The following is a 23,801-nucleotide window of genomic DNA, read 5'->3' as shown; positions in this document are numbered from 1 at the left end:
CAAATGCTGGATGATTGCATCTTCCTGGTGAGGGAGAGCACAAGGGCAGTGCTAGGGCTAGGGGGGTTTGGGCTGGCCACAGTGGGTTGGGCCCCTCCAGAGCAGAGCTGTGCTCTCCACCCTCCCTGTCTTGTCTGTTCAGCTGCCGCTCACCTTCAGCAATTTCATCATCCTTGTTCTTTCCTAGAAGACAGAAGGGAATGAATGCAGTTTGAAAGGGGCCCCTGTCCATTTTGGACCTGGGCTCAGGGCCTCCTGTAGCCTGGGCATCCCACGTGCACACACACGAGTAGGACGAACTTTTGGCGGAGGCTGGGGAACAGGGTGAATGAACCCGAGTTCAGGTGCTGTGGTATCTGACACTACTGTCTGAGGACAGACACTGTGTGTTGAGGTAGAAAGACCTTTCCGGGTACAGGGCTTGCTTGTTTTAGGAAAGCCTGGCTTCAGTTGTGCCCCAGGATCTCCTGTGGAGGGACTTGAAGTCCCAGCTGGGCTCTGTGCATACACACAGCTCAGTGGTTAGGCAGGCCCTGGAAGCCCCTGGTCAGAGGGGGAGAGGACTGAGCTCAGAGCATGGCCTTGGGTTGCCAGGAATGCCAGAGCTCAGAGTCTGGGAGAACTTCAAGTTGCGGCTCAAGGATCCCAGCGAGGCCCTGGCTACTCACATCGTGGCCGTCCTCATAGGCACTGTGGAGCATTATGAGGTCCGTTAGAAATATGCCCAAGTAAGGAACAACGCCCTTGGTCTGCACCTGTAGTATTGGGTGTGTGATGGTCAAGATCCAGGGCCCAGTCCTTCACCATCCCCGAAGGCTTCTCGGCCAGCCCTCAGCCCCACAGGGTCTCCCAGAGCATAGTGTCCTGGGGGCACTGGCGACATGGTCTGTGCAGAGCACATTCCCCATTGCTGCCACTCCAAACTGCCCCTCCACCCCCCGACAAAATCTCCCCTGCCCCACAGGCAGAATTCAAATATTACAGGCCCATCCCTGCCTACCAACCCCGCCTGCAGACTCTGCCAAGCCCTGGTTCAGCTGAGTCCAGTTCCCCCTTCCACACTGCCAGCTAGCTCAGCGAGGTGAGCGTGTTCAAGATTGCAAATCACCCCTCTACCTGGGTACCCTTTGGACTGAGGTCAAAGGGGCACAGAGGAAGGTTAGGCTGTATGTCTTCTCTCTCAGGCAAAGTGGCCCAGATCCCAGTCACTCACCATAGTTTGCAGCCACCTGGGACTTCCTTTGAGGCGCTTCTCCTTGGTGGTAAACTTGCAGGTCTCCTGCCAGAATTGAGCAGAACTGTTGCGTGTGCGAGATTTTCCCTTTCATTGTCTTTGTCTTGGGAGTGTCATGGTTTGTGGGCTGTACCCCAGCTCCTACCAACTGGCAGGTGAAATCTAGCTTAGGCTCTGTTCTTGCCCCCCCCCCCCCCGAGTGCTGTGGCATTTCCCTGGGGGGCGTGGCTTCCTCTGTCTGCTTCCTAATCTGGAGAATGTCCCTATGTCTGTGGGGAGACTCAGCTTCTCCTGCCTGCTGGTTGCCAGCAAAGATGTTGTGCCGATTGACATGAAGGACCAGGGACTTCTCAGAACTCTGCCTATTCATTTCTTGTCCCCTCTGGGCAACTCCAAACCCAGTCTTGGTGGTGTGGCCTGTGTGCTATGTGTCTCTGAGGAGTAGGAGAAAACTGAAGTCCTGGGAAGGAGGAGGAGGAGGAGGAGGAGGAGGAGGAGGAGGAGGAAGAAGAGGTGGTGAGAGCGGCAATGGCCTGTCGAGTGCCCTGAAATTCAGCCAAGGAAGTGAGCAGGAGACTGATCAGAGTCCAGTCAGGGAGCTTTGCTCTGTGTATGAGGAGGTGGGAATATGCAATATCAGACTCCTTCCTGCTGACCTCAAAGTCCTGGCTTTCCTCAGCTGAATAGGGTAGGTTTCCAGAGAAGTGGGAAAACTTCCTTTGTCTGCTGACCCTGTCCTCAAGGCCCAGGTAGGAAAGTCTGCCTCTGTGCAGCTTGGAGAGCAGATTCCTTGGGCCCAGGTCAGTTTCTATGAGTGTTGTATGGAAGGGGTTGTTCTCTGGGAGGCAGTGGCAAGAGTGTCATGAAAGATGACAGGGTGGTGGCTTAGTTTCCTCAAGTCATTTCTAGTTACAGAACTCGGCGATTGTGCGTGGGCCTTGACACTGGCACTTTGAGGCTACTGTTTTGCCATTTGAGCTACAACTCCATTTCCCATTTTGGAGGTCCATCTTTCTGATTTGACTGCCAGGCTAGTTGTGACCAGCCATCCTCACTTGTCCTCTCTCTGTTCTTAGGGAGATAGTGGTGGTTGTCCTGGAGTATTTCTCAGGTCCTTCACAGCTGCAGCTGTGTGCTAGGTACCTCTCAGCTGTGATGTGAGCATGAGCAGCATCTGTGTAGATGAGCTGAGAGCCACACAGTGGCTCCAGATGGACACAGTGGGTCTGGATGTGTGCAACCAAGCCCAGTGAGTCCTCCATGCTCTTGAATCCTCAGAAGCCCCACAGGAAGCAGGGTAGAGCTGTCCTCTTGTGGACAGTGCCCCTAAACCATTGGGCTGGAGTCAGTGGGAGGCATCTGGAGAGTGGGGTACATGGTTTGGGGAGAGGCAGCCATTTTCCTTTGGGCTTATAGCACATGTGGTCCCAAGCCTAATGCTAGAGCTCTGGGTAATTGGGAGTCCCCCAAACAGACAATCCTGTGCATGCCTGGACCCCATTGGGCTCCTAGCAACATCCCGTCCCCAGAGGCCTCCTAGGCCTCCACATGTCCTGACCTGCATGAATGCCTCACACATTCCTCTTTGGCCTTCCTCTCCAACGAGAAGCCCAAGTGATGTTGAACAAAGCCTTTCAGGACAGTACTGATTCCTGCGTGAGCCCCTCCCCTCGGGCCTCTGGCCTGTGGCTTCTCCTCTTAGTCTCCTACCTTCACCAGCAGGTCTCTGCTCTTGCTGTAGTTGTTTTCATGCGAAGTGATGGCTTCCAGCTTGTGGAATGTTACCAGGGAAATCCTGCAGGGAGGCCAGAGAGAAGGTGAGAATTGAGAGTGTGTAGACGCCATTTTGTGGAGGATCAAGCCTCCCCCGTCTCCACAAATGATTTCGCTGAACCCCAATGACCCATGGTGCAAGAGCAGGTTCTTCTTGCTGGCAGAGTGCTACATTTTCTACTTCTACTGGACACAGTGGTGTGTGTGTGTGTGTGTGTGTGTGTGTGTGTGTGTGTGTGTGTGTGTGTGTGTGTGTGTGTTTCGAGGAAGACAGACATGAGCTTCCAGAGGCCTGAGCAGGATTGCCTAAGTTGGGGTTAGCCAGGAGTGCGCCATCCAAAGTCCATAGCCTGAATGTTTGTTTGGGGCTGGAGCACAGTGAGTTTGATGCCTGCTTCTCCTTTGTGGTAGGGGCTCACCTGGAGACCAGCCTCCATGTGTTGTGGAGTCGGAAGATGGCTGCACTCTGCAGCGCAGAGATGATGGCATGGAGGGAGGAGAAGTTCCTCAGGATTCGGCAACCCTGAAGATGAAGATTGTGTGAGTGTTTCTTGGCACTGCTGCCACCTCTGGTCTTGGACAGGAGAGGGTTGCTGGGAATGGCAGGGCTTGGAGAGGGCCCTAGGCCTACCCAGTCAGGATTTGGGCTCCCACAGAAGCTGAGAGCAGGACAGTGCAAAGAATGGGCAGTGAGTGAGCTGGGGATGGCTGGCCCTGGAAGCATGTGCTAGGCAGGGAGGGACTGGGCTCCACAGAGAGCTTTGAGCTCAATTCCCAGATGCCCGGGAGAGAAATGGCAAGTGCCAGCACATGGTGTAGCATACCGCGGCCACCTCAATCCAAAACTCGACTCGGCGAGCCCTGTCTGGGGCTTCCATGCTGTGGTCGCCCAGGCAGGTGGTGATCACGCAGGACGCCACGTTGTTAAATTGGGTGACTATGGCCCGGATGGTGGGGGCCAAGTTTTCATTGCCCTTCTTGTGCCTCTGGGACCAGATGCAGCCCCGGCAGTTGTTGGGCTCTGCCTTCTCCAACAGTGCCTGGGGAAGAGGGCCAGGGCCACCAGGCTCGGTCACAAACCACAGCGGCATCCCTGTCCCCCACACAAGAAGATTGAGCTCAGAACAGGGAGCAGGCCCCCCACCCTGTGGGAGTACCTGGATGTGCTGTGCCATCCCCCAGCACACCTAAGCCCTCAGGGACTGCCAGGATACAAGGGTGGGAGAGGGAGGGCCGTGGTATGCCAAATATTCTCAGTCCTTCCTGAAGCATGCTTGGCCAGGCAGGACCTTGCTTGGGCCCTGTCCTAGCTAGCGCACGTCTGTCTCTGGCATAAGTGCTGGCATAGGACCCACCCCAAACTATGGCCAGCCCCTTAGGCTGCGTGGCAACACATCAGGTGCCCTTCATGTCAGGGGTGTGCATTCTAAGTGCTGGGGCTGCTCTGGGCTCCTCACAGAAGAGGGTGACCCAAAGTCCTGGCTGCCTGACTTTCTGCCCCCGAGCTTGATTGTGCAAAGTTCCTGGGAGTGGAGTGGGGTGTCATGTCGTCTTGAGAGATTGCACTTGAGGAATGGCTAGATATGGTAGGGCTCAAGCTGGGGCAAGAACGCACGGGTGCCGGGGCAAGGAAACAGGGTGGCATTGGGGATGGGAAGCCCGCCTCCACTACTTCCAGCCCAGCCCAGCCCCTCACCACATCCATTGCCGTGAGCTGCTTTGACACACGGTGAGGAAGGGCAGCCAAGGCAGGAGGCAACTCTTGGCTGCGCCCACCCTGTCTGGTGGCACTAGGAGGATGGCAAGCTTCTTGGGCAGGAAGTGATGTGTCCTTCGGCTCAGATTCCCCAGAAGCAGAGGGAGCCTTGTCCACCACCACGGCCAGGGTGGAATAGGCCTGCAGGTGAGGAAGGCTGGCAGCTGCCCTCTCTTCCCTGGGCATCAGAGCCACGTTGGCAGGAGGCTCTGGCTCAGTCCCAGAAGCCAGTGTGCCCTGCGCACTCAGAGGCAGAGCCAAGGTGTGTGGTGTCTCCATGGCGGCCGTGGAGACTACTGCCTCCTCAGCCTGGAGCAGCACAGCCGAGAGGCGAGACGTCTCCATCTCCGCAGGGGATGCCCGTGCGTCCTGGAGAAGGAGCACCGGGGTCAAGCTGCAACTCGACTCCCCGTCATCCCTGCATTCTGCTGTGTCCCCTGGCCTGAGCTCCAAAGCCCTGGTGGAGCCTGGCTCCATGGCAGCACTCCATGATGTGGATTTGGAGGCTGGCGCTCGCCAGAGATAGAGCACCCCAAAGAGTGCTGCTCCCACACAGAGGGCCAGAGCCGGTGTCTGGGCCAGAGATAGCATAGCAGCCAAGGGCAGAATGACATGTGGCTGCTCATCGGAGGCTGTTTCTCCAGAAGTGAGAGGTGGAGCCGAGCTGACAGGTGGCTCTGTGGCAGCCCTGGAGGCGGCTGCTCCATCAGCACTGAGCATCACTCGCAAGCTGGCAGAGGCCTGTGATGGTGCCACAGCTGCTGTAGCTCTCACAACACAGAGCCCCACCGTCGGTGCTACAACAAGAAAGAGCACGACCCAGGGTGCTCCTAGCAGGTAGAAGAAGATGCTGACGGTCACAAAGACCTCCAGGTCTGCACTGGAGGCTGGTCCTCGGGGGTCGGGGACCGGGGCCCCGGTAGAAGCCAGCTCCTTGTCAGTACCCCAGTCTGATGCTCCCTGAGCCCCGTGCTCCGCAGCCACGGAGGCAGATGGGACGGATGTGGCCCAGGAGCCCAAGGCTCTCACTGCACGGAGCAACAGAGTCAGAAGTCCTAGAAGTGAAAGCACCGCAGTGGGTCCTCCGAAGAGCAACAGCAGCAGAGCTGGCATGAGAAACACTAGCAGCCCTGCACCGATGGCTAGTCGTCTGGGGCTGAGACCTGGAGCCCAGCTGGCACCTGGCTCCCGCTCAGCACTCCAGGCAGCTGCTCCAGCAGCACCACCCCCCGAAGCTCTGCTGGAGTGTGGCTCTGGTTGGACACAAGAGCCTAGTGCTGTCCTGGCACAGAGCAGCAGAGTCAGTGCTCCCAGCAGCGAGAGCAGCCCAGCTGGGGCTCCCACGGCACAGAGCAGCAGGGCCAAGCTCAGAAGCCACTGCAGCTTAGCACAGAACGCTGCTTGTTCAAGACCTGGAAGCACAGCCAAGGGGTCTACTGGCTCTTCCTCAGCAATGGCGTCTGCTTCTTCTTCCTGGCTGCTGAGCAGAGGAGGAGGAGGAGGAAAGCTGGAGCATGGCTCCATCTCCCCACCTGGCACTGGCTCTCCTGCCCCAGTTGGCTCCGGAGCCAAGGGCCAAGAGGGCTCCAGCTCAGCACTGGGCAGCGCAGCTCCCTTGGCACAGGGTGCCAAAGCCAAAGTGGGAGCTGGAGGCACTTGAGCACTGGCTGCTCTTGCCCCTTCAGGACTGGGCAGCAGAGCTGGCCCGGCACATGGCCCTTCCTCTTGACAGGATGGTTTTGCTCCCGCAGGCCTGCAGGCCATCTTGCAGGTTGAAGTGGCCTCTGCTTGGGCTCCTGCTGGTGCTCCTCCCACTGGGCTGGGGCACGCATTCCCTGGTGGCCGGGAGTCCAGATCCCAAGATGGTATGGCATCATCAGCCAGCCGGGCTGCTGCTGGAGCTGCAGGACAGGACGACACAAGAGCTTCTCCGTGCCTGCTTGCTTGGGACTCTTGGAGAAGCGCCACAATCCCCTCCTCCCTGAGCTTTGCCCGCCTGGGAACTTCCACCTAGCCTATTGCTCAAGCAGCCAGCACCCACGCTAGGCTTCAGGCTTCTCTTGCTCCCAGCCCATGGCTACTTCCGGGGTCTCCACCACCCAGTGGTGCCCTGCGACCTCCACCCCTTCCCAGGCTGTGGGTCAGTCCCAGGCTGCGCACCCACAGCCTCGGTCTGGCTGGGCTCCCGGATCCCCAACTGTGCGATGATGTGGGAGACCCTGCGCTCCAGGTCAGAGCCACACATGTAGAGCCTCAGGTGTGCGCGCAGGCGCTGCAGGCAGGCATGCTGCGATGGTGCCAAGAAGTCCTGCGGGTGGTAGTCCAGCCAGGTGCTCAGGAGGCAGGAGATGGCCCTGAAGGCGAATGGGTGGGAAGCAGAGTGTGAATGAAGGCCGGCCCCTCCCGGGGTCATCCTCACACCCCTGTGATGTTGGCTGCCCTTTCAGAGAGCAGCACATCCCAACAGGGGCACCTTTGAGCTGTGCCACCCCTGCCCAGCCAACCTAAGCTAGGCCGGCAGAGGAACTCCAAGGAGGGATCCAAGACCAAATGCTGGGAGCAGTTCTTGCCCCTTCTGCTCTTTCCAGTGCCTTCCTCCTCTCCCCCCTGGGCCACTCTCTCCATGCTAGACTCCAAGATGGCTTGCTATCCGGCCTGATATGTAGAGGGGTGTGACACACGTCCTCAGGAGCTCTGCTGCCTCATTTCCTAGCATGCTCACCAGGGCTGTCTGCCTTCCAGAACACCGTTGAGCGTGGCGCTGAGCTCTCCCTCACACCCCTAGCAGCATGTCAGGCCCGCTGACCAAGCAAAGATGTGTCTTGGCCTTTTTTGGAGCTCATGGTGAGCTGAGCAAACCTGCTTAGTAAGGTGTGTGGGGAGCATGCCTTCTCCTGGGGCTCAGCTGTGGACCCAGCCTCTAGTGGTCCTCATATGAGTAGCCCTTGCCTGGGGTTTTCCCTCTGCTGCCAAGGATGCCCAGATCCCATGACTCCCTTGATAATCATAGGTGTTCAGAGCTCCTGATTGGTCCATGTCTCACTCACAGCCCCAACTCCAGCACACACACACAGAGGAGTGGGCGCGAGTGCGCCCACGTGCACGCGCAGACCTTCACACTCGAAATCAAGCACACACTGGCAACCATGCAGACACACATAAAGATGAGCACGAGAGTAACACACATACACACAAACACACACCCATGGATTTTTCTCCAATGTGGAGCATGCCCTAGCTGGAGATCTAATCCCACTCACTCACTTGTAGAGCTTGTTTCGAGGGATGACATCCTCGCTGGAATGCGGGAGGATGTCAGTCTGTCCAGAGGAGCCCATGGGGGCTTCCAAAGTCCTGAGCCTGTTGAGGATTTGAAGCATCACTGGCTAGCCCAGGTCAGCCAGTCCATGTCTGCCCTTCTTGTACCACCAAGCACATTGCCTGCATATTGGCCCTCCATGAGCACTACTTCCCATTGGTGCCATGCATGAGGACAGTAGCCCCTGGGTGATGAGCTTAGGAGTACAGGTGCCTTGGCACTTGCCCCAGCCAGCCCTGCTCTGTCTCTATCTAGGTGGACGAGGTCATGCAGAGAAAACGGGTTGCCTTCTTGAAGAGGGACAGTGCTTTGTTGGAGGCCTCAGAGATACACAGCCCGAGAGAAGAGCCTGCAGGCCTAGACAGGACAGTGCAGCATGTGTGCCTGTGCCAGGGTAGCCGAGGACTTCCCTGCTTTGCTCCCCAGGCAGTGGCAAGTGCCAAAGAGGAAGTCTGTGTGAGCAGCCCACGTTGCAGGCTCCACTGCCAAGGCTTCCACTGCAGCTCAGGAATCCTGTGCTGTTGGAATTGGCACTCACCTTGTAAACAGCAGGTCCAGGACCTGAAGGGTGTCTGCACACCTTCTGTAGCTGTTGAAGAAGGTGTGGATGAAGGTGGAGTTGTCCAGCAGCTGGGCAAGCACCAGGTGGTCCACCTGCTCCTGCAGTGTGCCTGCCGCGGGGAACTCTGACCCGCAGGCATCGGGCGTGCCTGGGGACAAGTCCCCTTCAGTCTGGAGGAGAACCACACAGGGACAGTTCAAGTGCCATGTGCAACACTACAGGAACAGTCATGGACACACACAAATTTGACCACTCACAGGAACACACACAGGGACACTCACAGGGACACCCCCCCCCCCCGCACACACCCCTGCCCCCCCTCCACACACGCGGGAAGGAAAAGTGGTGATGCACAGGGAGATGAGGGTGGAAGGTGTCCTAGCCGTTTCCTGCCCTGGTCTGTCCCATGTTACCCTAGAATTCCTCCGGAAAAGTCTCCAGAGGCGTCGGTGGCGGAGGCCAGGGCGCACAAAGCATGGACACAGGCGCCCCAGGAACCCTCTCCGCCCATCACTCAGGCCTGAGCCTCGACCAGTTTGCCAGCAACAACTAAACATCTTTGCAATGGACACGATCCACACAAGTGCACTCTCCGAGGCTTGTGTGGACTGTGAATTCCTGGGAGGACCCCGGGGTTCTGAGTCCTCTGAGCCATTGTGATGTCACCTCTGCACAGCTCTTCCCTTGAGCCCTTGATTATGACCCAAGCTTTGCAAGGTGCCCTGTTCAGGCCTTTTTGTGCCTTGCCCAGGCCGACCACTGGCCATTGTGACCCAAAGCCCTGGACCAGTGGCCCCTCATAGAGCTAGGTCAGAGGCTCTGGCTGAAGGGGATCTATCAAGGTGGGGTCTTAAGCACACAGCCTTGCCCTATCCAGATGTGACCCTGGATAGGAGAGGATGACTCTCACCACTCCAAAGACTCCCAGAACTCTCAGGGATTCAACCTCCTGATTCCTTGTCTCACCAAAGTGAGAAAGTGACACACATCTCTGAGGGACTGCCTTGACAGGGAACACTTGCTAGGAGATCAGATGCACTGAAACAAATGCAACTCCAACTCTTCTAGTCCTGCAGAAGGGTTCAGAAAATGCTACTTGATGGTTGACCACGTGCTCCTCTGCTCCACAGATAGATGCAGGTGACTGAGCCTCAGAGAACATGCCCTGGGTCCTAGAACCTGCCCCAGCCCTCCCACGACCCACAGAACTGAGCCCTCTATGTCCTTTCTGTAGACAGCCATGGAGCTAGGGGTCAGACTCACTGGAGCCTGTAGGTGCCCAATTCTGAGGAGCCCTCCCGTGGACCTAGCCTAACCACAGCACCTGACTTCGGAAAAGTGAATCCCAGTGTGGGAGCTCCATTACCCAGTAGATTGAACTTGTGACTTGGGGAGACTCTGTGCATTCCACATTGCTCTCTCCTTCTAGCCGGCCTCCCCTCACAACTCCTAATGACTCATCTGACACAGTCATGGCTGTCCCCTGGACTGGACTCTGGTTTAAAGGTGCACCAATTCCATCCAACAGACAAGAGAAAGAAGAGAAAAGAGACTAAAGGAAATAATAGGACTGAGATTCAGCGAAGCGGGTCACTCTCATTGTCCCCCTTTCTGTCTCAGTACTATCAGTGCCACCATGAGTGCCTCCTCCAGCCCCAGTGAATGTATGAACTGCGGAAATGGCAGAGATAAAATTAGACTAGTGAACTTACAGTTTATGCATATCCAGTTTATTATATCCTTAAATAGTCCAACACTACTTGTTCCACAGTCTGTGGAAAAAATAGGCCATTGTATGAAGAGGTCAGGGAGAGAAGCTCAGAACAGACTTTATAATTTGGACAAATAGCCAGGTGATTTTTATTTCCCCACAGACAGATTGCCTCAACTACATTCAGGTGCTTCAACCTCTCAATGCCAGCTTCCTGTATGTGTGTGGGACCAGCACGTTCCAGCCCAATTGTGACTACCTGGTAAGACCATGGACTTTCCCTGTGGGTCAGTTGGGGCTCACAACAGCCTGAACAGTGATTAAAGAAGACTGGAGAACTCTAAGGAGGCATAAGATAATTTGTACCCCCAAAACATGCGGGTATTATGAGGTCAGCCATGGAGACATCTCTCCGTGTGTGTGTGTGTGTGTGTGTGTGTGTGTGTGTTTGTGTGTTTGTGTGTTTGTGTGTGCGCGTGTGTGCAGGGCGGTGGGGGGGCGGGGCGAGTGGGGCGTGGTTAGTGATGCTTCTCTGTAAAGATTCACCACTCTGTGAAAAGAATGTACAGCCCACATGGCTCCTTTTTGTTCTTTGTCCACAGCTGAAGTGTGGCTCAAGGCAGGGTTCGGGGGATTCATGGCACTGGTGAAACACTCTAGAAAATGAACTGCTGACAGCTGCAGCTGTGTGCTTAGACCCCAGAAGCCTGGCTGAAAATCCAGATGTCTTAGGATGCCTTTGCTTTCATTCAATTGTAGAACTTAACATCCTTTGAGCTTCTGGGAAGAAATGAAGAAGGCAAAGGCAAGTGTCCCTACGATCCTGCACACAGTCACACATCCGTCATGGTTGGTGAGTCCTTCTCCTCAGGCTTTCACCCTGGAGTTTATGGCCAAATGTTCTATGCTCACATAGAATAATAAGTCCAATTCCTTCTTTTGTCTTTCTCCCCTGGTCTCATTTCTTTGTGTGTGTGTGGATGGGGAAGGGAAAGGGCTAGTACTGGGGTTTGTACTCAAAGTCTGGGCACTGTCCTTGAGCTTTATTGCTCAAGACAAGTGCTCTCCCACTTGAACCAGAGCTCTACTTATGGCTTTTTGATGGTTGATTGGAGGTAAGAGTCTCACAGACTTTCCTACCTGGGCTGGATATGAACCATAACCCTTAGATCTCAGCCTTCTGAACAGCTAGTGTAAGCCACTAGGGCTGGCCCCCTGATCTCAGTGTGTGTGTGTGTGTGTGTGTGTGTGTGTGTGTGTGTGTGTGTGTGTGTATGTTGATACTCTGGCTTGAGTTCCAGGGCCTGAGCACTCTCCCTGAGCTTCTTTTGCTTAAAGCTATCACTTTGCCACTTGAGCCACAGCTCTACTTCTCGGTTCTCTTCCCCCCCACCCCCACGTAGTTTATTGCAGATGAGAATCTCATGGACTTTCTTGCCTAGCTGTCTTAGAACTCTGATCCTCAAATCCTAGCCTCTTGAGTAGCTAGGATTACAGATGTGAGCCACTGGTGACTGGCCCTGGTCTCATTTTAATATCAGCTGCCTCAAAAGTAGGTATTTATCCTTTGGCACAGACTCCTGAAGAAGAGTTGAAATCATCATTCAAAGGGATAGCCACCACTGAGGTAGCAATACTACTTTACATCCATCTTTGGTAATCACTGTTCAGACATTCCTCTTTGGGAGAGAGGTTAGCCCCGGAAACATGAGCTGCCTACAGTGGTCTCATGTTTCAGCAGTGGCCTGTAGCTCTTAGAGGTGTGTACTACTATACAGTCCCTAGATTAGAATAATTCCATTCACAGTTTTTCCACTCTATGATGAAGGGAGGTACGTTGTATGGCCATTCAACATTTTCCTTTAGTGCAACGTTCAGTGCATTGCACCAGTTTCTCAGCACCTGATTTCAAAACAGACCTTGAGTGAGGAGCTTTGGCCCTCCGTATAGACTACATAAGTGTTCTGAGCACAAGTATGATTGGCAAGGTAAACTATGTTGTTTGAATGAAAGTGTGTCTCAAGTGACAGTGTTTTCAACTTGGGATGGTTCTGTAACATATGGTATAGAAAGGTGCATTTGTCATTCCTTCATTGGATGTGAGAAGTGGTTGCTTGCATCCAGTCACTGCTTGGAAACCTCAGTGATGCAATTGAACATGGCATCCACTGTTATTCCAAAGAAAAGACATGGCTGCAGGAACTAGAGGGCATCTCCGAAGTTGGGAAGCTGCTTTTGTCTTCTACAGTGGTACTTAATTAAGTTACAAAGAAATTTATCTTGATGCCACAAAGGAGGGGTTGTTCTAATTATTTTTTTTAATCTCCCTCTTCCATGTTCCTGGGGTATTAAAGATGGAGAGCTATATTCTGGGACAGAATAGAATTTTTTAGGAAGCCAGTACACCATCTCTCGAAATCCTTCCCACAATGTTTTGCGTGCAGAAGACAACATCCAATGGCTGTATGGTAAGATGCTCTGTAATGGTAAGATGTTACAGTGCACTCTGGGTGGCCACTTCTCTTCTTGTTTTCCCTGACCTTTCAGCATCCTGGACTGTTTACACCTTAGAGGCAATGGAACTTTTCAGAGACTTGGCCAGAAACCAGGGCATCCTATTTGGTTTATTCGATGCTAACAGAGCACTATGTTAAGGTCATATTAACCTCCTATGCTGAGAGATTTCTGTAACTGACCCTTGACTTAATGACAAACTCAGATTTGTCACATTAGGAGTTATTTTGGCATGACAATAAAAGCTCAGGTTTTATGCCACACCTCCAGCGCCTGCTACCTCCAGATGACAGCTGGCTTATGTGTGACTCTGGGAACAGGTGGTAAGGTGCTGGTGATTGGCTTTTTCCTGTGGAGAGGGGAGTGGCCAGAGATATTCTAGGATTCCTTAAAACCTCTAGACAACCTTTGGGGATGGATACTGTGGTCTGATATGAAGAGGCAGCTGACTTCTCTTCAGAGTTGGCCAGAGTCTTAGAGCAACTGCTTCGTTTGGCCAGGGTCAATTGGTTTGGGTCTGTACTTTATAGCAGAAGAGGCTCTGCTTTCCAGCAGGAACATTGTCTTGTAGGGCCAGAATCAGGGCCATCTTTCTGAACTTGAGGACAGTGAGGCAGACATGACTGGGCATGGTACTGTCACCATTCCTGGCTCTGTAGTTTGATTCCAACATGGCGCACACACTCCAGATATCTTTGTAGGGAAGTCCCTGACCCCAAAGCTGCACTGACTGCCTGTGACACCATGGGAGTAGGTGGTGACACACACTGTGTAAGGACAATCAGTCTCGTGTCTCTGCAGAGCCTAGATTCGTCTATTCGGATGTGATCCGGAAAAGCTCTGATAGTCCTGGGCATGATGAAGACAAGGTTTACCTCTTCTTCACTGAAGTGTCTATGGAATATGACTTTATTTCCAAGTTAAAGGTCCCCCGCGTTGCCAGAGTGTGCAAGGTGAGCCCTGATCTCCCTGCTGACCTAGAAGTTCTTTCCATTCTGTGGGAGCAGGCCTGGAAAAGCATCTTTTCCTGCCCCCCCCAATCCCTTCCTGCCATATCATTCACTGTTGAGAGGCCTGGCAGGTTCCATATATTTGTTATGAGAACCCCAGCTCTCTTCCCTCCTCCCTCTCCCTCCACCAAGTGTCCACGGGAACTAAGATGACAACGGCACCCAGGCTGCACCCCTTAGCACTGTCCTTAGACCTCCCCAGGGCTGTAGGAAAAGTTAGGCTTTGTTGAGTGTGCCAAGTAGATTCTCTGGGACTTAGAATCCCACTATTAGGAGCTCTTAGTCAACTCAAGAATGAATCACAAATTAGTAAGGGAAGGCTAAGAAGTGAGAACTACACTTCAAAATGTTTATCAGGCCCAAAGCTTGAAGTATATGTGTGTGGAGATATTGGTGGCAAGGATGTATGTTCTTTTTTATTTTTGCCAGTCCTGAGGCTTGAACTCAGGGCCTGAGCACTGTCCTTGGCCTTTTTCAAGGTTAGAGCTCTACCACTTGAGCCACAGCACCACTTCTGGCTCTTTCTATGTATGTGCTACCATGGAATCAAATTTGGATCTTTGTGCATGCTTAGGCAAGCACTCTACCACTAGGCCAAACTCCCAGCCTGGCAAGGATGTCTTAAAAGCAGATGCATAACACCAGACAACTGCCATGGGTAGAGTTAGCAAACCTCAAGGTAGCTTAGCTGGCATTTTAGGAAAGGCAGGGTGACATCAGGACTCACAAAAGATGATTAGCTGCAGCTAATCCTCCATGGAAGTCATTCAGTTCCCAGTTGCCCGGTGACCTTTCCATGAGGTGATCATTATTGGAACCTCTCCAGTCAGTAAGAGTGATCTCATGCCACCGATACACACAATTGGAGGCTTAAGTGTGCTCTCCCCTTAACAGCCTAGCACACGAGGCAGAAAGTGGGTGCTGTGTGTATCTGAGTTGTTTGTCTAGCTCTTCTCTAGCCAGGGCTCACTTAGTTATCAGGTTTCTCTTAACCCATGGCTATCTCACTTCCCAGCTTGCAGAGCAGTGAACCACCCCTGTTCAGGCCAGGATGGTGCATGGCAGTCCTAGTGGATGGTTAATGCAAGAGCAGGGCTCCCAGAAGGTATTTGAGCCACTCTAACAGCAGCCCAGGCTGAGGTGTCCAAGCCTTCACTCTCCACCACCACTGTAGTTCCATAGCTGTCAGGATACGAACAATGGACCTACTTTGGCTAATCGTGACACCTAGCCCTGTGATAAGGGTTTGCATGGCATCCATGACCAAGATCATGCAATATACCCCACCAAATTCATGCTATGAGGCTTGGCCTAAGGACTTCTGTCGTCCCCTCAGAATCCTTTTCTTGTCCTGTATCTTGTCTCACTTCCGGTCTGAGATGAGATGTGCACTTATCTCTCCATCGATGCCACGCTGTACACACAGACCTCAGATGCCTATGAGTCTGCTAAAACATCAGAAGGAAAAATAAAGGCTTCTTACATGCTTCATCATTTGCCTTCCTATGATTACATGGTAGAGATGAGAAAGGAGTAGGCTTGCATTGTGTCCCAGATAAAAGAAGACTCTTTCATGTTATATTCTTTGGCAAGCCTGCCTTCTGTTTTTAGTTCACTGGTTTCCAGGACCCATTCATTCTAAGAATTCCCAGTGGATGCCTAAAACCACAGACAACGCTGAATCTTTATGCACTGTTTTCCTATACACATATGCCTTAGTCTATAAAGTAGATAAAATAAGGCATTAGCTGTAATAAATGATAAATAGAACAGAATCTCAATCTCTGTAACTGAAATCATGGGGAGGTAACCATAGAGAAGGTAGATCAGTTTTATTCTCTCCCAGCCATGAAGTCCTGAGAGTTCACAGTTGACTCCTCTCAGCCCTTGGCCACTGCACAGTGTTTAAGGACCACCTAGTTGTCAGCATGGAATCAGAAATTTGGATCTGTCAAAGAGGACATGCATCCATTTATCCAAGAGAAGTCTCATGTCTAGAGGCTGCCTGCCACCAACCAGGTCCATATGGTTCACTTACAGGTTATTTGGAGATGGACAGGAGCCAAGAAACAGTCTCGTTGAGTCAGAACCCAGTGGCATTCAGAGTGCTGTGGAACAGTTGTAATTAGATGAGTTATCATTAGATGAGTTTTAAGAGAGAGGATTGTTATTTGTTTTATTTTGAGCCAGAAAGCCTGATCTGAGCTAGCAGGAAAGTGTCTGCTTTCCTTTTACTCAGCAAGGCTTGTCCAGGTCATGCTATAAACTACTGAGGTTGGGTATTACACCCTGCATGCAGACCACATGCGGATGGGACATCCAGGTTCCCTTACCATGTCTTGTCTCTGGGGTTTCAGGGAGACCGAGGGGGTCTGAGGATCTTACAGAAGAAGTGGACCTCTTTCCTGAAGGCTAGGCTGATCTGCTCCCAGGCAGACATAGGTCTGACCTTCGACATATTACAAGATGTCTTTATACTGCGGTCCCCAGACCTCAAGGAGCCTGTGATCTATGCACTCTTCACCCCACAGCTGTAAGTGCTGCCCTGGGAAAATGGCATCTGTTCCCCAGTGCCCAGCTTCACTTCATGCACTCACATGGCCGCTCCTTTGCAGGAACAACGTGGGCCTGTCAGCAGTGTGTGCCTACACGCTATCCACGGTGGAGGCAGTGTTCTCTCATGGCAAGTACATGCAGAGGGTCACAGTGGAGAAGTCTCACATCAAGTGGGTACCCTACTATGATCTGGTGCCCACTCCATGGCCTGGAGAGGTGAGCAGGGCAGGGGCTCTAAGGGAAAGGTTTTTGTCCCTGTTCAAGAGTCTAGGACCCACAAGTGCAGGGCCTCCTAGAAGGTGAGTCTTCTGGCCACCATGTGTCTATACCATGCCCAGCATCCACTGGGCCTGAGAACTAAAGAGGGCAACTTTACCCTTTTCTGTATATTGTGCAACAAGTCTCAGAACACTCTTCCCAAAGGAATGTGCTACTGTCTATTTTTGTGGAACTGATTTTGCACAATGCAGTTCAGTTTCCTGCAGAGAAACACATAATTTCTCTACCAGTGATTTTCACTGTCATGAACTATTCTGTCTACTAGTCAATAGGAGTCCCTTTTTTTTCTTTGCCAGTTCTGGGCTTGAACTCAGGGTCTGGGCCCTGTCCTTGGACTTTCTCAAGGCCAAAACTCTACCACTTGAGCCTCAGCACTACTTCTGGCTTTTTTCTATGTATGTGGTACTGAGGAATCGAACCTGGGTCTTCCTGCATGCTAGGCAAGAACTCTACTACTAGGCCAAACTCTGGGCCCAATAGGAGTCACTTTTTATTTTCTTCTAAGACAAAAAGAATAAAAAAGAAGTTTTAAGCTAATTTGGATGCCCCACTCATTGTTTGTCATGTAGTAAATGGGCCCTAACCTGTCTCCCCCACCCCTCCCCACCAGCTCTGGATATCTGGCCCTGACCAGACATAATCAGTTCTTTCTTTTGTGTGCACTGTGTTCAATAAAAATTAGTTTCTTGTACTCACTAACTTTGGGAAGGTCCCAAATTTTAGGAAGCTGGCACCATTTTTCCTCTTTCTCTGTTATTATGGTGGGAATGCCCAGTCTGAGGGTCATATACAACCTGAGAAATTATTTGGCATATGATGGGGCAGCCATGAAAACTTCCAGTCGGTCTTATTGGTTGTCTCTAGCCTGCCTGTCTATTATTGATAGTATTAAATGGCTGGAGAATGATGTTATAAATATCCAAAATGGCCTCTAGAAGAAAAAAGTTGCTTACCTTTATTTAACATTAGACTGTTTTTGTCAATGTTTGTTAGAATCCTCATCTTTATGGGAAAATTATTATGACAACATGCCTTTAATTTCCAAAGTTTGGAAATTTGTTCACTGGTAGTTAATTCTATACACTGATGATCTGTCAAAATCAGTCACATTGTATGGACGTGAGTTGCATCCTCTGGCTTCTGGGAAGAAGTTCTTTAGCTATCCTCTGTCACCATTCTTTGGAGACTAGTCAGTGTGGATCCCTCAGTGCTATACTTTACATGATTCCCAGCGCTGTCCTTGATTGGTGATGGACAGGCATGTTCACCAGGGAAACTTTTGCCTTCACAGTGCATCAACAGCGAGACACATGCAGCCAACTACACCAGCTCTTTGAATTTACCAACCCAAACACTGTTATTTGTTCAAGACCACCCTTTGATGGATGACTCAGTGACTCCATAGACAACAGGCCCACATTCATCATAAAAGATGTGAACTACACCCAGATTGTGGTGGATAGGACCCAGGCTCTGGATGGAACCATCTATGATGTCATGTTTCTCAGCACAGGTAGGTTCTGGGGAAGTCACAGTCAAAGTGTGTCTGTGTCCTTGGGTAAGAGACTGGAAGTGTACTTAAGATCCTTTGTGGGTAGATCTGACATCTCTCTTCAGGTAGGCCAAGTAGTTATAAAAGCATGAAAGAATTATGGCATCTGGGCTTCCAGATCTCTGTGACTAGAGAGCTTGTTTGAACATTCAAGGCTTGGCCTGCATCTGGGATGGGCTCCTGCAAAGAAGTCCCTGTTGTGGGAATGGAGTGATACCCTTGAGTGCTGCAATTGTGAGCACTGAGCATCCTGGCATTTCCTGAGTGCTGCTGAGAGGCTTTTTTCCTATCCCTGGAAGGAGCCAGGCTGAGATAGGTCCTGATCTGTGGCTGGGGATGGGGGGAATACACTTCCTTTAGGACCAGTACTCTTGCCACAGCAGCTGACAGAGCCTTAAGACCACCCTGAGGACTTCCCAGCTGATTTGTATGCCCTAGGAATAAAAGCTTATGCTTTGTGTGCCAGGAGTTTGGCCTAGTGGTAGAGTGCTTGCCCAGCATGCATGAAGACCTGGCTTCAATTCCTCGGTAGTGCATATATATAGAAAAAGCCTGAAATGGTGCTGTGGCTCAAGTGCAGAGCACTAGACTTAAGACAGCCCAAGGACAGTGCTCAGGCCATGAGTACAAGCCCCAGGACTGGCAAAAAAAAGCTTATGCTTTGTAAGAAAATCAGAATAACCTGTAACTTGAGTTTCGAATAGATTATTTGTCAGAGGCTTTCTCTTTTAGTTCTTGTGCAACACTGTCCTCTTAATCGAAGCATCTAATTGAGGGAGTAATTTGGGAGTGCAGAAGGGGGAGTATTGGCTCCTGAGTGACCTTGGTGACCTTGATTTGGTGACCTAGGTGTGTCCCTCTGGGGCTGCCTCACTGACCTGTGGTTTTGGCCTTGCAGATCAGGGCACCTTGTACAAAGCAGTCAGCCTAAAGAATGGTATGCGTGTCATTGAGGAGACACAGCTTTTCCAGAAACCTGAACCAGTTCAAACCCTACTATTGTCTTTGAAGAAGGTAACGGGGCCCAGACAGCAGGTCTGGTGGCTGCCTTGGTGCGTGGCTTTGCAGGGCTGTCATGTGATACTGGCTAAGCTAGTGTTGGCCATGCTGTTTTTCCTGGCCCAGATGTACTAGCCTTCAGAATGGAGGAAGGCAGAACTAGGGAGACAGAACTTCACTGAGTTCCTACAGCACAAGGCCAGTGTCAAGGTGAAACAGTCCTTGCATCATGGGAAGGAATGTTCTTGTTACCTGAACCAGTGAGATCAGACTGTGTTGGCTCTATGTCATGGTAAATACAGACTTGTCCATGTATGAACTCCTAAGAGAAACAATAGGATACTTAATAGCTCATTATTGACATCGTGCTTCCTCCTGAATGTTTTCTGCTAAGAAATTGACAGTGGATTCTGGAGGATGGGAAGCTGGAAGTCTGGCCTATAGGCCCTTAATTCAGCCTGTAGCCCCATTTATCCTGGAGAAGACATAGAATAGGCTTCCTCTTAGACTCTGGTTTTAGCATGCCATGAGCTTGTTATGGCTAATAATAATAATAAAAACAATCATCATCATATTTTTTCTGTTCACCTTATAAAAACTGCAGGGCCAGGCACGGATGGTCCATACCTGCATATCCTAGCTACTCAGGAGGCTGAGATCTGAGGATCATAGTTCAAAGCCAGCCTGGGTAGGGAAATCTATGAGACTCTTATCTCCAATTAACCACCTAAAATCTGGAAGTTTAGCAGTTTCTCCAAGTGGTAGAACATGAGCCTTGAGGAAAAAAAAAAAAAAGCTCAGGGACAGTGCCCAGGCTCTGAATTCAAACTCCATGACCACACAAAAAAGTACAGCAAAGGTATCAATGTATGTGAATGAATGTACCTTCTCTCTGGCAAATATCATGTAACCCTTTTATTAATCACAATAAAAATATTTTTTAAAAAAAAGTATAGCAAAACCCTTTACCTGGAGAGTTGTATAGGAATGGCTTAGGTTGGAAGTATTGGATTTCACCCTGCTGATTGTAGCTTACCATCATCTGTCACATTTCCACCTGGCTGTGGAAAGTGCTACTACCCTCTTTTACACCTAAAATGGAGCAACGAAAACAGAATGTAGACAAGTCCATTTCCTGAGGGCTGTGTATTGGCCTTGTTTCCCTGGGCAGCCAGCCATGTGCTCTGCACCTCTGATTCTTCCCCATAGACTGGCAGGAAAGGCACCTCCTCTCTGGGTCACCGTGAGAGTTCCACAGCCTTGTGAAGCACCACTTCCACAGTGAGAAGCTGTGAGCTGTGCCTATACCTGTCTCTACCAAAAGGTGGCACAGAGCAAGAGACTTGCTCAGTTCTTGTCTGAATGCACCACATACACCATGCATCTATCACGTGTACCCCATATCCTACCACATACTCCACACGTGAGATCAGACATACATCCTATCACACAACACACTACATACACCACAGACATGCTGTGTGTTCACTACATTACACCATACTCATACAGCCAGTACCCCACCACATACCATACATACATATCATAGTAAACATACACAGACACCATTTGTCACACCACAGACTTTACACTTACCACATGCAAACCACACACATCAAACACCATGCATAACAAAACACCACACACTATACTACATATAACATACATTCTCCAGGAACATCATATCCAACATCACACAACTACATGCACCACATACTTAGCACACACACACACACACACACACACACACACACACACACACACACACATCTAAACAAGCAGCTGTAGCAGGGATCCACAAGCATCAGCCCCTGTGGGTGTGATATTTCTAGAAATTCTGCCTGTGGGTACCAGTGCAGCTAGCTGACCCCAAACTCCTGGGACCACAGCAGGCAGAACTCCAAGGTGGCCCTTCATGTGGATGGATGCTCATGGTGTGATGGTAGACTAGAGAGTCGCTACAAATACATGCATCGGTCACCATACAACCCAAGGCAGGCTCCCACTGCCTCCCTGAAAAATACCTGGCAGACAGAGCCCAAAGGGCACCTGTAGCAATGCGACTTTATACAGCAACAGGACCCCAGTGCCGACAGTGTTTAAGCTTCAGGACCAGCCAACAACCAGCTCGGAGAGCTCTGTTCAGCCTCCTGACTCTAGCAACTCAAACCCCAACTCGTGTAAGTGTGTGGTAAGCAAGTGGATGGGGAGAAGTCAGGGTCCAGGCCAAGCTAGGCTGCTGAAACCTCTATAGGTGAGGATATTAGAGAAGGGTTCTACTGGTCCCCTGGACAAAATAGTGCCTTCTTGAGGATATGTCAGCCATGAATTATGGGGAACTTCCACACATCCTTGATGGAGGCAAACGTGGATGTGTACGTGTGTGTCTTTACCCTTTTTGTGGCTGTTGTCATAAAGCATGGAGTGATTAGCACATGGAGAGGCCTGGAGCAGCAGCTACACAGGAGTGTGACCAGTGGCCCTGGGTCAGGGAGAGATGGTCTGATAGGGTGATCACTGTGGCTGACAGGATCTCAGCACAGCCATGGCTATGTGTCTAGGTGATGGGGTCAGTGTGGGAGGGGTTTACTTCAGACAGCCATGCGCTTTACACGTGTTCCTTATAAAATACAATTTTGTTTTTATTCTTAAAGCGCTGCACAGAAAGCTTATTTCATTAGACAGATAATGAGTCCACTTCCTTTTGGCCAAGGCCTCCTGTCTGCTTTCTCTTAGTTGCCCCCTCCTGTCCCCACCCACAAGTTGTATAGTTCATTTTCTACATCATTTCTACTGAGTACCACGCCTGCATTTGTTTATCCTTTGTCCCTTCATTTCTGCACCCAACGAGACTGAAACAAACAAACAGAACAACAAAAAGCAAAAGCAAACAATACATTCATGAACCAACCACGTTGGTTCTTACATTAACCCCCCTCTCCAGCCCAGACGGTGACCCTACCTGCTGATGCCAGTCAACTTCATGTCCTTTTTAAGCACTGCCCATATCATCCCGCATACTCAGACTTGGTTGGTGAGAGAACACCAACCTCCTCCTCTGCCCTACCACTCTCCAAATGATGCCTATAGTTCCCACAGTGCCACACAGCCTTGGCCCTCAGCCATGGCAGACTGAAGGAATGCCCGTGACAAACATTCCAGGCGGCTCCTATCTATCCACGGTCTGAACGTGGCTGGTACACAGGGTACTCTGCACTTGATTCTACAGCCCAGCGGTGATGCTCTTGACTTCATCTCTAAGGGAATGCGAAGCTCATGTGGAACCAAGGCCAGATTTTAGGAAGCAGCATTGGGTTCCTAAATGAATGTATATGGATCTAAGCTGTGGGAAGTTAGACTTTGGTAGAGGGTGTAAACCTTAATCTTGGGCTAAATCTTAGGGCTTGACCATATGCCTGTTTTAACTGCTCCAGGCTGTCTGCATTTCTTGGCACATGATCATTTCCTCCATCTTCACAGCAAAGGGTAGATCTGATTTTTTTTTTTTTGCCAGTCCTGGGCTTGGGCTCAGGGCCTGAGCACTGTCCTTGGACTTTCTCAAGGCTTAGCACTCTACCACGTGAGCCTCAGCACCACTTCCAGCTTTTTTTTTTCTATGTATATGGTACCAAGGAATTGAACCCAGGTCTTTGTGGATGTTAGGCAAGCACTCTACCACTAGGCCAAACTCCCGGCCCAGAATCTGAATATTTCATGTCATGAAGGCTGCTTTGGCATGAAGACTACTGAGGACTGAAGGCATGTGAGAGAGAGCCAAAGCTGGATACTCTACACGCCATCCTTTCTGTCTAAAAGCAAGGCATACGTTCCCCTTTATAGCACAATCGGTAGCAGTTGGACATGAGCTATGAGATTTGTAAAAAGAACCTGAAAGGCACAATCCTTTGTTCGGTGTATACATGATGAACGATCCTTCTCTTGCTCTTTTTCTCCATCTCTCTCTGTATCTTGCACATTCTCTCTGCCTGCGGACTTGTTCATTTGCTTACTGACATGCTTCAAGCTATATTCCTAAGGTTAATTTTCCTCTGGAGTATTGGTCATCTGATGTCCTTCATGTAGTCCTAGTGATAAATAGTCCCTGGTTTTATCAGTTGAAAGTGGGCTACTCTGACCAGACATACCTTTGGCCATCACGATGGCACTCTAATCTCACTGTGTTTTTCACTCTGTTCCCCTGGGGGTTTCCTTAGCTGGTCATGTGCAGAGTGAATCCTGGGACATGTCATAATTCTTGGCTTTCCCTATACAGCCTGCTCCTGTATAGGAACTTGACACTCCACACTCCTAAACTTGCCAGGTGCCTAAGTGGGTATAATGCCTGGGTGGATGTAATGATTTGTGTTTCAGAGGCAAGCCACTTCCACCTTGAAAAGACCATTTTTGTATATACTTTCTAGTATCTTTTTTGGTGGGGAGAAGGGGAATCTTGGGGCTTGAACTCAAGGCTTAGGTACTGTCCCTAAGCTTTTAATTAATTTATTTATTTTGTTCCAGGCTAGTGATCTACCACTT

General features: G+C 50.9%; 2 protein-coding genes across 6 annotated transcripts in view; one reads left to right on the top strand and one right to left on the bottom strand.

Annotated features, from left to right (window-relative positions):
• Positions 1 to 94: 94 nt before the first annotated feature.
• LOC150065192 (uncharacterized) lies at positions 95 to 9,333 on the bottom strand. Its single transcript, XM_090329328.1, has 11 exons — positions 9,058 to 9,333; positions 8,621 to 8,814; positions 8,028 to 8,123; positions 6,924 to 7,117; positions 4,704 to 6,664; positions 3,832 to 4,047; positions 3,427 to 3,530; positions 2,945 to 3,029; positions 1,214 to 1,279; positions 669 to 755; positions 95 to 183 (listed from the first exon to the last, which is right to left on the bottom strand). The coding sequence occupies exons 1-11, from the start codon at positions 9,199 to 9,201 to the stop codon at positions 139 to 141; spliced, it is 3,192 nt and encodes a 1,063-aa protein (XP_090185454.1). The 5' UTR covers positions 9,202 to 9,333; the 3' UTR covers positions 95 to 138.
• A 1,595-nt stretch (positions 9,334 to 10,928) lies between these two features.
• Positions 10,929 to 23,801, top strand: part of LOC150065191 (semaphorin-4D-like) — a 22,362-nt gene continuing 9,489 nt past the window's right edge. Inside the window, exons 1-5 of one of the 5 annotated variants that reach the window (XM_090329760.1) lie at positions 10,929 to 11,160; positions 12,710 to 12,823; positions 16,237 to 16,412; positions 16,495 to 16,651; positions 18,006 to 18,227. In XM_090329760.1, the coding sequence (XP_090185886.1) occupies positions 12,785 to 12,823; positions 16,237 to 16,412; positions 16,495 to 16,651; positions 18,006 to 18,119 (486 nt within the window). In that variant the 5' untranslated portion in view covers positions 10,929 to 11,160; positions 12,710 to 12,784 and the 3' untranslated portion in view covers positions 18,120 to 18,227. Of the gene's footprint in view, positions 11,209 to 12,709; positions 12,824 to 16,236; positions 16,413 to 16,494; positions 16,652 to 18,005; positions 18,228 to 23,801 lie in introns of all 5 variants that reach the window. The other 4 variants (XM_090329759.1, XM_090329762.1, XM_090329761.1 and 1 more) reach the window with 4 other exon arrangements.

This window comes from Megascapheus bottae, chromosome 3 (assembly GCF_031878675.1).
Source record: "Megascapheus bottae isolate mThoBot1 chromosome 3, mThoBot2.hap1, whole genome shotgun sequence".
NCBI classification, from domain to species: domain Eukaryota; kingdom Metazoa; phylum Chordata; class Mammalia; order Rodentia; family Geomyidae; genus Megascapheus; species Megascapheus bottae.
The sequence above is the reverse complement of the archived record's forward strand: the minus strand, read 5'-3'. Positions and strand labels throughout refer to the sequence as shown.

Coding starts and splice junctions, on each gene's coding strand:
- LOC150065192 (XM_090329328.1), bottom strand. CDS start 9,201: ATGTTTAGTTGTTGCTGGCAAACTGGTCGAGGCTCAGGCCTGAGTGAT. Junction 4,048..4,703: donor AGCTCACGGCAATGGATGTG/GTGAGGGGCTGG, acceptor CCTCTTCCCCAG/GCACTGTTGGAGAAGGCAGA. Junction 3,030..3,426: donor ACATGGAGGCTGGTCTCCAG/GTGAGCCCCTAC, acceptor GCCTCCCTGCAG/GATTTCCCTGGTAACATTCC.